We start from the raw sequence: 15,037 nt of genomic DNA, 5'->3' as shown, positions 1-15,037 counted from the left end.
CCAAATATATTTTGAGCACTGAACACTCTTCATGAGACACACATTGATATCCTGCTGAACTTTCCTCCTTGGTGGATCACTTCCCAAGTAGTTATACTGGAACAAAGAACTGTGACAAACCTAGCTGCTATTGTTACTTCATGAATTAACTGAAACACCATTGCTGTATCTGGAATAAAAGGAGCTAAAATATTCAAAAAGTATTACTTTGTAGAGGTAATGGGTTTCATTGTTACTCATTTGGACAAACATTTGACAGCCTACTCTGGTAGGTTCTGAGGGATTGTGCCTAACAATAGGGTTATAAGATGTATAAGACCTATATTCTAATTTGGGAGCCTTTGAAAGCATAAATACGTTCATTCATTTATTTATCCATCCAACAAATTTGTGTCTAAATGAGTCAAGCACTGTTCCAGCCTTGAGGGCTAATGAGAGAAACAAGACAAACATCGTCTTTGCGTCGTTGAAGCTTACATTCATGTTTGCTATAGAGGAGAAAAGCTAAATAATAATAATAATGCAATCCAGTAACTGATATAATAAAACACATATTCACAGGTAAGAGAGCAAGAGTGAAGGCAGGTAATCAAATAAGAGCATTTAACTCAGGGTGGGGGGTAAGAAAGACAATCTTGATTTGAGAAATAATTTGGACATGATATAAAGAGGAACTGTACCTGCTAAATGTATATATGTTCCTAGTTTGCATGACACATAAATTTGAGCTCAACAACTTAGTCTGGATGCGGAACAAACCATGGAAGCTTTAAGAAACAAAACTAACTCTTATTATATTCCAGGAACTATGCTAAGAATTGTACATAGAATATTTAAAATTTTCCAACAGCTCTACGAGGTAGGTTCCTTTTTAATTACCACTTTAGAGATGGATGTGGACACTAGAAAATTTAAAATTATGTATGTGGCTTGCATTATGTTTCTTTTGGGCAGTATTATTCTATGGGTGCCTCATTAGGACTGTTGAGTTCCTATTTTGCATTCTTATTTAATGTACACCTCCCCTATAACTTCCCACTGCCCCTGCCAGCCAGCAGCCTGGCAGCAGAGATGGCACCCTTACTGCTTCTCTCACCACCCCTACGGCCTGAAAGTGTTTGCTCTGTTTATCCACTTCATTTTATCACTAAGCTCCCTGAATTCTCTTCTTGTACAGGAGATGTCAGATATCTTACTTCTGGAAAGGGCTGGGAAAAGATAGAGACTATTTCTGATAGCCTTTCAACTGTAACCACACAAGCTGGTAGATGAGCTCATGGCAGAAGCAAGAAGGACAAACTGTAGGTCAAGCAAAGCCCATGCTAGCTTATTATACGGCAACTCTTAATAACAACACTTTGTCAGAAAGAAAAACATCAGGGGTAAATGCCATTCCAGACTGGGCACCGAACAGCAAGCATGAAGCTATGACCTCCCTACTTACAACCACTGCCACATCAATGGCCACTCAAAACAGAAAGACCAGAGGACTGTAAGAATGAAGTAGGCCCTTCCTGCCTGAATTAGCCTAGATACTATTACCAAAAACAGCCTAGCCAGTATAGTAAAAACAAAACAAAACAAAACAAAACAAAACAAAACAAAACAAAACAAAAAAACCCCAATTATTGGGGAAGAGTAAATAATCTGATGGACGATCAATGTTCTGAGATTAAAAAGCAGAACAGAGCACCATAAAATATTGTCCTAAGAAATATAAAAGATGGCCCTTGATTTAAAAGTTAATTCAATACGGTTTAATACAATGCCTTTTGGACCTGAAAATTTAAAAATAATAGTACGTAGAGAGAAGTTTTGCTTATCCCACAACAAAAGGGAACAAAGCAGTCCATGCAAATGAAGTTTTCACCCTAATCCTCATCAAAAAAATTGACAGATAACTTTTACCTAATCCTTAAAACAATTGAAATTTTAACCTTTTTAACAGAAAGACTTTGAAGCTACATTTTCCCTTCTCCTGCCATCTTAAAAGAAAATTTTCAAACTTGACAAAGTTTTTTTTAATGACTCCTGTTCATTATGATTATTCTACACTGCAGTTTAATGATGCTCAGAGAGGCCATGGAGTGTGGAACTGTCTGCTCTGAAGAAGTGGCCTCATAGTGAGGGCTGTGCTTTCCATTCTGATCTCTGACCTTGATGGGTTCTCTCTCTCTTTCTCTCTCTCTCCCCTTGCTCTTGGCTGTGACTTCTCAACACCACATGTTGATCATCATCAGTCATTTCCCACAAATGTTCCTAATTTTGTGCTTCTACCAAAAAACAAAAACAAAAAACAAAAAAACCCCAGCTTAACATGCTTTTGAAATATAGTGTGAGACCATGTGAACAAAGATCCACAGTGATTACAGCACACATTTTGGCTCATGAAAATAAAATGCTGTTACTTGTCCTCATGCCTCTAATCATGTATCAGAGGATGAGGCTGGCTGGTGACTCTGCCCCCGAGAAAATTATGACAACGGTATGGCAATGATGGTGGCAATGCAATTATCACGACTGCCAAGTCAGACACGGGGATAAATGTATCACTAAATCTTCATGATCGTAGGAGTGAGGTACAATTAGAATTTTTTTTTACAGAGGGGGAAATCAAATTTTAGAAAGATTCATTAATCTGGCTGTATTTACATGCTAATCAGTGGTGGAACTAGTATTTGACGCCAGGCTGATACCCACAGCCCAGGCCCCCACCCATTCTCTATATTACCTCCAAAGGTCAATAACCACATTTACTTTTTTTTTTTTTTAAAGAAACCACAACTTAGATGCAAGGTCTTAAAAGAAACAAAGGTTACTGCATTTTAACTATGTAGATCTCTTCAATAAATGTACGTTTTGTTTTGTGGAGACTGTCTTAAAAGGCTCTTACTTATTTTGTTGATGCTTCTGCTGCTTAAAATCAAGGAGATGTTAACATAATTCTGAGTGATAGTAACATACCATCAGTTTAAGTTTATAAAATTCTCATTGCTAATCCAAAAAAAAAAAAGAATTACAATGTCGTGTTTAATCTATAAAATATCATTGTCCTTATCATGCATAATGTCCTCACTGCATAATGTATTACTTAATTTTGGAAGTTTGGTAGAATCTGATATTGTCACAACCCAGGGCACATCTTAGGGTACAGAGATCGCCCCAGCGGCCCGGGGAAGATATCCATCTCAAACGTGTACTCCTTTGGTCTGTGGCAATTCCAAAATTTTAAATTAATTGCTGTTAGTTTGCAACCTCAGGAGCTTCCTAGGTATGATCTGAAACCGGAATACATGAGGGGCAGGGAGAGAACAAGAAAGAGGCAGGCCACTCCAGATTGGAAGGTGACAGTTTTAATAAGCAAGGGAATTGCAATAGGAGGTTGTCTTGGGCGGCTACAAGATGAGTAGATCTCCATACCTGCCCACCAGAATCTTGGAAGTTTGTAGAGGGGCCCTCACTGTGTTCAGGTACATATACTGCCCAGGTAGTCTAGGCACCACTCACTATCTCAAGGCTTTGTCCATGGAACAGCTCCCGCTATGGAAATGGTAGGCAGAGTGTACATTCCAAGGACAGGAGAGGGGGTGAGGAGCCTGAGTCCAGCTTTGCAGGTCAATCCATGGATACAACCTCTTGCTTACCTCTCCCAACAACTGGAGACATTTAAAAATGGAGAGATTTCAAATAAAGTGTGGGCTTCAGACTTGTCTTATAGAACTGCAAGATGTAGCTACATAGGCCACCTTCTCACGTGAAAACGGGCAGGAGCTGGGAGCAGCAGCCCCTTCGGACTGAGCCTGTTTGCGCCAGGGGCCAACAGCGCCACCTGGCCTGCTTCCCTCACTTACCTGCCCGGTTCGTGAGGGGGGCCCTGCTTACCTTCCTTAGTAAAAATCTGAAAGTACAACTCCAAACTCTCCTTTACACTCTATATTCTAGTTTAGCATGCATTTTCAATTATTATTTAAAGTAGTCTGAACAACTGCCCTATGGCACATAAATAATATCATTATGAGTTCTTTATACATGAAACATTTTCAAGCGTTAAGCTACTTGGTTCATGATCCAAGTCACCTAATTCCAAAACCACTTACTTTCTATTATACCAGATCTTTACCCTCTTAATTATAACTGTATTAATTACATAAGTATTTTGGCTGGTGTATCTTTTGTAGCTTCCTTCACCGATTTCAGTTGGAAAGAACCGGCAACCCCAGCAAATCAATACGGTGCAGTGTCACCACCATGGAAAGCAACTTGGGTAGTGAAAAGCTTATACGACAGAGAAAACTTGAGACTGCTTTACTTTAAATAAAATATATTCTATAAAAAACACTGAATTATTAACTTCACTTCCATATTTAATATACAAACAACACATATAACATGAAAATTAAAAACAAACAATATCTATTTAGAATGTCGCACAGTGGTATAAGTACAATGGAGAAAAATTAGACAAGAATAGGAGGGAGGGAACGGTGGGGGGGAACTAGAGGAGTCGTTTTATATCAGGTAGTCACAGAAGGAAGTTCAATAATGCCTCCAAATTGAATGTCCCTTAACAACGGTGACCACTGAAATCATCATGATCATTACTCCATAAAGACCCGATGAGCGCACCTGGACAGCTAGTCGGCCCCATTTGCTACCCTTAACACAGCCAAGAACAGAGCTCAAGTTTTAGAAAAGTTGGCTATTATGCTGTTTTGTTTCCTGAAGCGCTGAGAGAAAATGTTAACTGTAACTGCTTCTGAGTTTTACTGACACTTTCAGGAGACAGAATTTTGAAAGGCTACACAGGCAAAGGTCTAATCTTTGGAAGATATATTAACCTGGAAGGAGACAATGAAATAAATCCTGAGGCTGAGGGCTTCTTACTAATAATGAAAGAGAAAGAAGACAGACTGAAGGCCTGAGGTAAAACCAAACAGGGATATCTCACACATCACAAAATGTGGAAGGGAAATTCAAGAATTAAAGAAAAATAGCCCTGATCACTAATCTATAAGAATAGGGGAAAAGCCTTCAAAAATGAATCATCTTATATTACTTATAAATGTGTCCCTCCAAAATTAAAAGATACCCATATTTTCTGAAAATAATTGGCTCAGTACAACATGGATTATTCATCTGCAGCTTAATGCTGAGGAAATCATTCAGCTAGGAAACTATGAAATATCACTTTATAACTATAAAACTGCTAGTCCGTACCCTAGAAAACAGACATGCTTAAATAAGTTGTTTTGTTACCCACAGATGGAAAAGATTTTTTTTTCACTTTTTACTTGCTTGTTTAATTAACAAAACCAGATATTGTTATAGACTCCACGTCGCTTCCAAACTTATGAATAATCACTGAATAGGGACTTTCGGACCATTCTCACTAACACAGACCACTGCCTTAAGATAAAGCAGCAGCTTTTAGAGGGAAAGCACAGCATTTTCAAATTTAAGGCAAATTACCGAGTAGAACTGTCCTACTTTAGAGTGGGTTTGGATTTGAGAATGAATGTTACAGGTGAATAAGACCTAAATACTCAAGATATTTCCACTATATCCCTGTGCACCTAAATTTTAGACTTGAGGCGAATGAACGGGGCAGATAATACCAGGAACAAAGTTCATACAAAGACAGTAAATCCTCACCCCTGTGCACACTCTGCATGAACAGAAACCTTTCTGCGAGGCTGAGTAAGCTCATAAACCCTGTGGGAGAAGTTATAGTTCTACTATTCACACTCAAATCCGGACAGATTAGATTGATACAGCAACTGTCTTAATCTCTTTTACAAAAGAGAATTAGTCTGTCTGAATTTTGAATCTAACTCTACTTTTTTTGAAATAGTAGATTTAACCATTTTCCTTAATCAAGCTGAAAGAAGGTTCTGGCTTATACAACAAAGAAATACTAAAAGGAAAAGAAAAAAAATATTATGAAAGAAGAAAACAATTTAAGACTTTTTATGGGAGGGATATCCAGCATTCACTGAAGCTATTAACAATCTTTCTGTGAGATTTTAATATTCTTAATGAAGAATAGGCTATTATTTGTTTGTTTTTAATTGTCTGTCTTCGGAATAGTTCGCTGTTAGCTAAATCTATGTCCAAAATTGTCTTTTAATCATCCATCATTTGCTCTATAAAAATCATCTTTTTACTTTTTGTAAATTTATAAGGTAAATAGGACAGATATTTGTCTGTCTAAAATGATGATGTATTCCCTCAATTAAAAAACATGAAATATTTGGAAATCTACCCAAAGAAATTAAAAACATATATTTTATTTTGGGGTTTGTGCTACATTTAAATATATTGAAAATATCAGCTCTCGGAAGACATGACACTTGGTAGATGTTTAATGTTTGTTAAATCAATGGAATAAATTATTCAGAAAAAGTTTATTTTTAAAAAATCTATGATGTTAACCTAAAAATAGTTTATTTTTTAAAAGTCTATGATGTCAAGCTTGATCTACCTAAAAAAATGGTCTAATTCAGTGATTTGTAAACTTTTTTGATTGTGTGCTCTATCAATGTAAACTTTTCAACACATTCTCCCTTATATATATTTATTAATTGTATATATGTGCCACATTAGTAATACATTAAGTGCACTGTTAACTCATACACACAGAGAAACTAATTTTAAAGATAAAATAATCAAGGGTCTAAGGGTGCCTGGGTGGCTTAGTCAGCTAAGCATCTGCCTTCAGTCAGGTCATGATCTCAGGGTCCTGGGATAGAGTTCCACATCGGGCTCCCTGCTCAGTGGGGAGTCTGCTTCTCCCTCTCCCTCTGCCATTCCCCCTGCTTGTGCTCTCTCTCTCTGTGTCAAATAAATAAAAATAATCAAGGGTCTGGTTAAAGTTAAAAGTGATTTTAATGCTTGTCCTGGCTGTAACAGCTCACTAAAATATATAGATATAAATGAGAGGATCAATAATGACTATGATTATTAAATTATAAAATTCTTTTTTCAACTCCCTCCATCATCTACCATCTTTGTTGAAATCTGACTTGTGTATTTCCATTTTCCTTGAAGTTAGTCAGGTGACTTTTGCCAAATAACCACAAGAGGACTCATTTATATTTATAACCAATGGGCTGAAGATATACTAAAACTGAAACCATTTTAAAAGTTTGGTAAAACCTACCTCCAAGATTTATGTGTATGCAAAGAAATTTTATGACTGAAATTGTGGCAATAAAATCACAATGACAGAAATTTTCTCTTGGTATTTTCCCCTAATGTTTTCTCCATAGCAAAAATTTCTTTAAAGACCATTACTTCAAGTTAATTTAAAAAATATCACCTGTACCCTGAAGGGAATGACTTTTTGGTCTATTTTTTCCCAAACTTCTGACAAGCATATGCTCAAGAGTTAACAAGCATATAGATTTTGGAACACATCCTACGACACATGAATCTTTAAGTTTTCCAGATAATACCAAACTGTTTTCAAAAGTAGTATTTATGCTATTATCTCTTTGTTATTGTGATCATATCTTTTTTCTTTTTTTTAGAAAGAGAGCATGTGAGAGTGGGGGCGGGGAGGGTGGGGAGGGCAGGGGGGTAGAAGGGGGAGAGGGAGAGAGAGTATCCTAAGCAGACTCCACACTGAGTGTAGAGCCTAACTGGGGGCTCGATCTCATGACCCTGGGATGATGACCTGATCCTAAATCAAGAGTCAGACCCTTAACCGACTGAACCACCCAGGTGCCCTGTGGTCATTTCTATTACAGCAAAAAAGCAAAATTATTTTGCCCAATGATATGTGCTTTTTGGTTTTTTGCTTTTAAGAAACCACAAAAAAGTACATGACTTTAAAATAGTAATTTTAGAAGTTTCTATTCATGTCCTGGATGCTTAGTTTTTAAACATCTTGCTAATCATGATGGTGCCACACACTCCTTAACTAATATATCAGTGCACAATAATCCTTAAGATTCATCATTAAGAACTGATTTGGTCATGATAAAATGTCATATAAATATGCTAAAATTTTGTTTAGAATATTAGCAACTGTGTTCATGAGGGTCATTCCCAGGAATGCAAGACTGGCCTAACATTAAAAAATCAATAAAAGGAATTTACTATATTGACAAACTAAAAAACGAAAAAAACATATGACATCATAGACTACTTAAGGTACAAATATCCACTTTAAACAGGGAAGGCCCCCATGAATTTCCTTCCACATTCTAACTTATGGAAAAGGCCTACCATGATTAAAAACCCAATTATTATGGTGTCTGTACTAAGAAGTATTTCATTCCATTCATGATTATGACCTTAAAAAACAAACTGGATTTACTTTTGTTTCTAGAAGGAACTCTGGTAACTCAAGATAACAGTAGAGTATCTTCCTACCTAATAGTTTTTTCATCATGACCCCATGCTGATGGAATATAATTATACTACCTTTGTATCCAAACGTAAGGTTCAGGGAAAATATGAGCATTAGCTCTACTATGTTATCTCCTTTGAGGTTCAATATCTTATCTCTGAAAGAAATATTCAACAAAGAAAAGGTACTCATTTGAAGCTTTAGTAATAGTTAAGGCATAATAATTTTTAAGCTCAACAAATCTGCAGTTGTCTTGTTATTTTATCAAGTGCATTTACATAGTGCCAAATATGCAAAACAAATTAAAACTGAGACCTCTAAATTGTATCCATTATTTCTTCACTCTAGAAACTTCAGAAACTTATAGATGACAGATTTGTCAGAAAGTTCTCTTTACCAACTAAAGTAAGGACATCCCAATCTCTGTTATGAACTGTCATTAGTAATTTAGCAGAGCTAGAAGGCAGTTCAGCCGAGTAGACAGAAAATTAAAACATGGGCAGCTCCTGATTGGAAATTTATTCATAGCAGGTAATGAAATAGCGCAGTCAGGATCTCTGGTATTACTCAGAGTGAGAGATTTAATTCTGATAACTTTGATGATGGCACTTGAATCAGAGATTATAAATGGTGACAGGTTGTGACATATAGATAGGATGAAATGAGCATCAGCAACATATCTTACAGAAGCTGATTCTATATAAGATTAATTTTTTCAAACAGTAAATATAATAATTTCAAAAATTATTACAAGTTTTCAAAGAAGAGGCTTAGGCCTTACGTAAACCATGGTACCATTTTTATATATACTTTTCCATGGAGGATAATATTAATCAACAAATCAAAGATAAGGAGTGGAAAAGAACTTATATTTTAAAATACATAGCTTCTGACTTCATCTGGATAAGGAACAAACCTAAAATTACAGGCAGAGTAGCTACTCTATGGGAGAGTATTAGTGAAGGCTAGGTTTCCATGTGTTCTTTGCATGTTTAATGAGCTTACATTCATTAAATGCATTCATGTACAGAGAATGTTATTTATATTTACTAAGAATAATAATCTTTTATTTTGGATAATGTGTGCCTTTTTATACTTTCTAATTATCAGCAATGACATTATTTTTTTTCCAAAACTTGCTTATTTCAGACAAAACTCTCCACCACAGAAATATGGCTTAAAAAAAAAAAGTATTACCCCATAGACAGGTATTTCAATATTTTTCTGAATTTGTGAAATTTATTTTATTTTATTTTTTTATTTTTATTTTATTTTATTTATTTATTTATTTATTTTTAAAGATTTTATTTCTCTATTTGACAGAGAGAAAGAGCACAAGTAGGCAGAGCAGCAGACAGAGGCAGAGGGAGAGGTAGAAGCAGGCTCCCTGCTGAGCAAGGAGCCCTGGGGTGGGGGGGGATGGAGGGGTGGCGCTCAATCCCAGGACCCTGGGATCATGACTGGAGCCGAAGGCAGATGCTTAACCGACTGAGTCACCCTCCAGGCTTCCCAAGATGTGGGGATTTAAAAACATAGCGGGAAAATTCTTTAATGCTCCTGCCATTGAAAGAAGGGGTCCATGTCCCCTGTCCTTGAAATTGTAACTGTTGGACCTATAGTTTATAGCAGAAATGATGCTGTGTCAGTTTCTTGACCCAGACCATAAGAAATGGAAGCCTGCATGTCCTGTTATTTAGTATGTCCACAGTTGTGAGAAAGCCCAAGTAGGCTGTGAAGTGGGCTCCAAGAAGAGGAGCTGGGGCCCTGTGGCCCACAGCCATGGCTGTCAGTCATGCGAGTGAACCAACTTTAAAGTGGATGCTGAAAGCGCCACTCCTTAACTGAGCCACTCTCACTGACACAACATGAAGAAAGGAAGAGCTGTTCCCCTGAGCTACGCTCAAAATGCAGATCTGGAAGCAAAATAAACAACTGCTGTTATCTGAAGTCACTAAATTTTGAGCTGGTTTGTTAAGCAGCAATAAATAACCAAAAAAACAGAATAGGACTTTGAACATGAATTCTGATTATAAAAAATGGCTTTAGCATTGTACCAGAGCCATGTTATTTTACATATGCTATAACTTATCAGAATAGAAGGAAGAAAATGTAAAAGAAAAGCCGTTAAGTTTCATCAAGCTAATATAAATTTTGTCAAAAAAGTCTTTAATAAATTGCGCAAAGTATTGAGAAAATAATTCAGAGTCCTAGAATCTTTAGTATTTCATATATTGAGAAATCTAAGTATTAAAAAATTATTTAAGTTTAGTGATTTAAACTTTTTAATTTGGCTTTGTAGGGTTTTATCTATATTGTACAATGATGTCATAACCACTTAGTATGAACTGATACAGAAACCTAATTCTATTAAATTGGAAAATATAGATATCACACAGAACAACACATAAAATAATAAAATGGATTTTAAATGGAACTATATTTACAAAGGACTAAGCCTATATGACATAATACAGCCAAAAAATTAGTCATAATAAAAATAACAAGCAAAAACCATGCTATATATTATTTGCTAAAAGCAAGCACTTGAGAAAGATTAATAGTTAATTCCATAACAAAAGAAAACAAGTATTAAATAAAATGTTAAATATATCTTAACTTCTACAATAGAAATGTTTTTTAAAACGATTATGTATAATCCCTTTTCTTTAGAAAAGTGGATAACTTTTAATGGACTATGAGAGCTCGAGGTAGAGAAAAACACACTCTGCCTGCTCTTACAATGAAAAACCTGAGAACCAGAATGATTAAGTGATTTGCTCCAGAACGAAACTAGGCCTGGAACCCTGCCACCCGCTTCTACCTCTTGTGTCTTTTCTCATATGTTATGCGGCTTCGTCTGGCGTGAGTGATTCCTATACGGTTATGAAATATAAAACAATGTATAATATTCAGGAAGGAGCAAAGCAAAACAATTTCCTCCACATGAAAGTCATCTAATTTATGTTGAAAAATTAGAAATCTTCATTTTGTCAAAGTACTTGCTAAAGCAATTTTCTACACTGCTCGTTTTCCAGATATGTGTATGTTTATGTATAATGCAACACCCAAAAGAAAATTCATTAAACTTCTTTAAAAAAATATTATAAAAAATTAATTATACATTGATACTCTGCTACTTTTAATATTCCTAACAGCATGTTTTCATTATATTTTCACTTATAATCAATAATGGATACAAAGGGATGGTATTTTTGACTTTTGAAATATTTTTGTCATCTTATGGTATTTAATCACCTAAAACGCCCTTCTATTTAAGTGATAAAAGAAGTCAGAAATGGGTTTAACCGTAATTGTTTCAACATTAAGCCTTAGTTTACTTTTACGTAATGTGGTCCTAATAACAGGACTTACCATGTGTAAGTAGAGTTGCTATGCAGAATAAATAAAATATGTAGCTAATATATCTAAAACACTTATATCATCCCTGACATATTACATACTAACATATGTTGTTATTAAAGTTATATTAATTTAGCTGCGATCAAGAACATGGCAATATTATTAAGATAACAAAATATGAAGTACAATTTTTAAAAATTGCCTACTTAAAACAATGTGCATATTTGTATTAAAAGGAGATTTGCTACAGTTAATTCAGCCTCATAAAATATATTTTTTTTAGATATTAAAAAAATATTCACATTAATCCTTTTAAATGGCCATCTAACCAATATATTTTAAATGACATAAGATTGGTAAAACCGAAATTTAACACAACTTACCACAAATACATGTGCTGCTCGAAACAAGGTAAATTCTATAAGTGTGTTAAACATTCCTTATAAAATGTTAAATAATCAAATTAAGAAATTATACACCAGTGAAAGACTATATACACAATGAATTCAGTAATATTCCTTGAAATGTTTTTTTAAACAAAGACATTTCCATACGATAGGTACCTACCTGGAGTAGGCAAACAATCGACTATCCCAAAGATCATGATTCCCTCTAGGGCCAGAATGAAAATAACAGGAATCTGTCCCATCAAACATATTCAATCCATCTTCGGAATTTTTTGAAGCATGGCTGTGCACCACATCTAAGAGGACTGTAATACCCATTGAGTGAGCCGTGTCAACTAGTTCTTTTAGCTCTTCAGGTGTGCCATAACGGCTAAAGGGAAAGAATAAAGCAAAAACAAAATCATATCATATTTAAAGCAAACAACTAATCATTTATTGTGTATCAATTGTTTTACCAGTACAGTACTAGATACTTTATACATGCAAATTCAATATGATATAATACTTAGATACAAGTCAAGGTGGCATAATATTTTCTATTAAACAAATTTTACAGGTATTCGATAAAAAAATAATAATGTAATTCCAGTTATTAGATGTAGATTTATATCCCAGTGAAAATTCACATTTTGAGTAGGGAAGCAGTAAATTTTGTTTCTCCATACTCAGAGCTTCTGATTTCCTTCTCCAGGCCTACCTGGCCTGGAGAGCATTGTCTTCCCTGTTCATATACTTGGCCATTACTGTGAACGTGTATGCTTAGGGTTGGAGGCTTGTGGAGTATTATTTGAATATCCTTGGTGCCTTGAGTGAGGCCATTCGTCCTGCACTTACTTACTCCCAAACTGGAATGTCCCCAGATGCCAGAAGGCCAAGAGAATGTGTCATGTCTGTCACCACCCAAGCAGAAAACATGAATAGCTCATAGGCATGTGTGTTTGTGTTAATAGCAGTTCTCTAGTCTGCATGAAATAGAAAACAAATCACTCCTAAGAGGGAAGGCTTTTCTTAACCTACATAAAATCTCAATATTGGCCTTCTACAGCAGCAACTTTGCTTTTAAATAAAATAATCACCCAATTACCCTTGTGATTATTTACTGTCTCACTTCCTCATTGACGGCAGGGTCTGTGGCCATCTGGTTTCCCATGATACAGTACAGTGCTTAGTATATAGCAGGTCTGCTGGTAGCCAACTCCACTGGGCAGCAAGATCTATCTTTACAAAATGCAAATGTGATCATTTCATCTTTACCTTGCAATCCCATTGTCCTTAGGATGAAGACTGTGGACCTTATCATTACCTACTGCACTGCTTAATTTGGCTCCTTCCAATAACTTTAGATTTATGACACTTTACCCCTTTCTCTCCTTATCGCAGCTGCCTAGCCTTTTTTTTTTCCCTACTCAATGAACAGCGTGTTCAGAGAATAAATAGCCTAAAAATTTCATTCATTCATTTGTTTTTTGAACAAATACTTATTAAGCTATCTACCATGTGTCATGAAATTTTCTATACTCTGGGATTCAGCAGTGAACAAAATAAATACCACTGCCCTTATGGAATTTACATTCTATTTGGAGGACCACAAATAAGCAAAACATGGGGGATGTCAGATAGCAATAACTTCTCTAAAGAAAAATGAAGCAAAACCACTGGTAGAAAGGGCAGGTGTGCTACTTTAAACAGGGTTATCAAGTGAAAGTTTCATGAAGAAGGCAATGTTCGAATGAACACCTGAAAGAACAAAGGAGTAAGGGATGTGAATACCTAAAAGACAGAATGTTTAGAAAGGGACGGGCACTGGGGAAAAAAGCATGGAACACTTGGAAGAAAAGCAAATAGGCTAGTATGGCCAGAGTGGAATGATCAATAAAGAGATGAGCCCAGAGAGTCAGCCAAGACCCAGATCGCACGGGGTCTTATGGACCAATATAAGGCCTTTGACTTTTAACTTGAAAGAGATAAGGAATTATCAGAAAGTTCTGAGCAAGAGAGTGACACGATCTTTTATTTTAAACTGGTTACTCTTGTCACTATGCAGAAAGTAGCCATGTGTATGGAGGGAAAGAAGGCTAGGGAAGGCGTAGAATAAGAGAAAACAGAGTGATCGGTTAAAAGGCTACTGAAATAATCCAGGTTATAAATAATGGCAACCTGGACCAGGGTAGTGACAGTTGAAGAAGCCAGATTTGGGATACATTTAGAAGTTACAAGATGGTTAGGTTATATGATAGCTAGATTATAGGAATGGACAGAAAGGGAAGAGTCCAGTACAATGTAAAGTGTATTTAAGCCATAAGAGTGGGTGACACTTGATAAGACCCCCAATGTATATGTCATACATATGCAGAAGAGAATGGAACCAAGGGCTGATCCCTGGAGGTCTGATATTTAGTGGTTAAAAAAAGCAAAGGAAATTTAAAAAAATAAATAAGGAGTAGCAAGAGAGATAGGAAAAACACAAACAGGAGGATAATAGTTTTCCTGAAAACCAAGGAAAGAAAAATGTCCTAACAAGGTATAAGTAACTAATTGTGCCAAATGCTGCTGACAGTTCAAGTAAGTTAATAGCTGATCAGTGGACTTAGCAGTGTGAAGGTCATCATTACACTTGATAAGAGCAATTTCAATGAAGACGTAAAGAGCCAACTTGGAATGAGTTCAAGAAAGAAGAGGAATGAAATATTTAGAAATTATAAATAAAGGTGATTTATTCAAGGAGAATGACTATAAAGAGAAACAGGTAAAAGAGTCAGTATCTTTTCTCTATGCCTGGAATGTTATCTCCCTACTCCCACTTTACCCCTCCTCCCAGGTCACTCTTAATTATGTTCTAGATCTCAGTTCCAACATCAGTTCAGATCTAATCTAAACTGATCAGATCCCTCATTCTAGGCTATTATAGCACTCTGTC

At 35.8% G+C, this 15,037-nt stretch overlaps 1 protein-coding gene across 2 annotated transcripts in view; it reads right to left on the bottom strand.

Annotated features, from left to right (window-relative positions):
• GBE1 (1,4-alpha-glucan branching enzyme 1) overlaps window positions 1-15,037 on the bottom strand; it is a 268,038-nt gene that overhangs the window by 124,400 nt on the left and 128,601 nt on the right. For both annotated transcript variants that reach the window (XM_045785422.2, XM_045785421.2), the window contains exon 7: window positions 12,281-12,490. In XM_045785422.2, coding sequence (XP_045641378.1) covers window positions 12,281-12,490 — 210 coding nt within the window. The remainder of the gene's footprint in view (window positions 1-12,280; window positions 12,491-15,037) is intronic.

Source organism: Ursus americanus, chromosome 4 (genome assembly GCF_024610735.1).
Source record: "Ursus americanus isolate L20-20 chromosome 4, mUrsAme1.1.p, whole genome shotgun sequence".
NCBI classification, from domain to species: Eukaryota; Metazoa; Chordata; class Mammalia; order Carnivora; family Ursidae; genus Ursus; species Ursus americanus.
The sequence above is the reverse complement of the archived record's forward strand: the minus strand, read 5'-3'. Positions and strand labels throughout refer to the sequence as shown.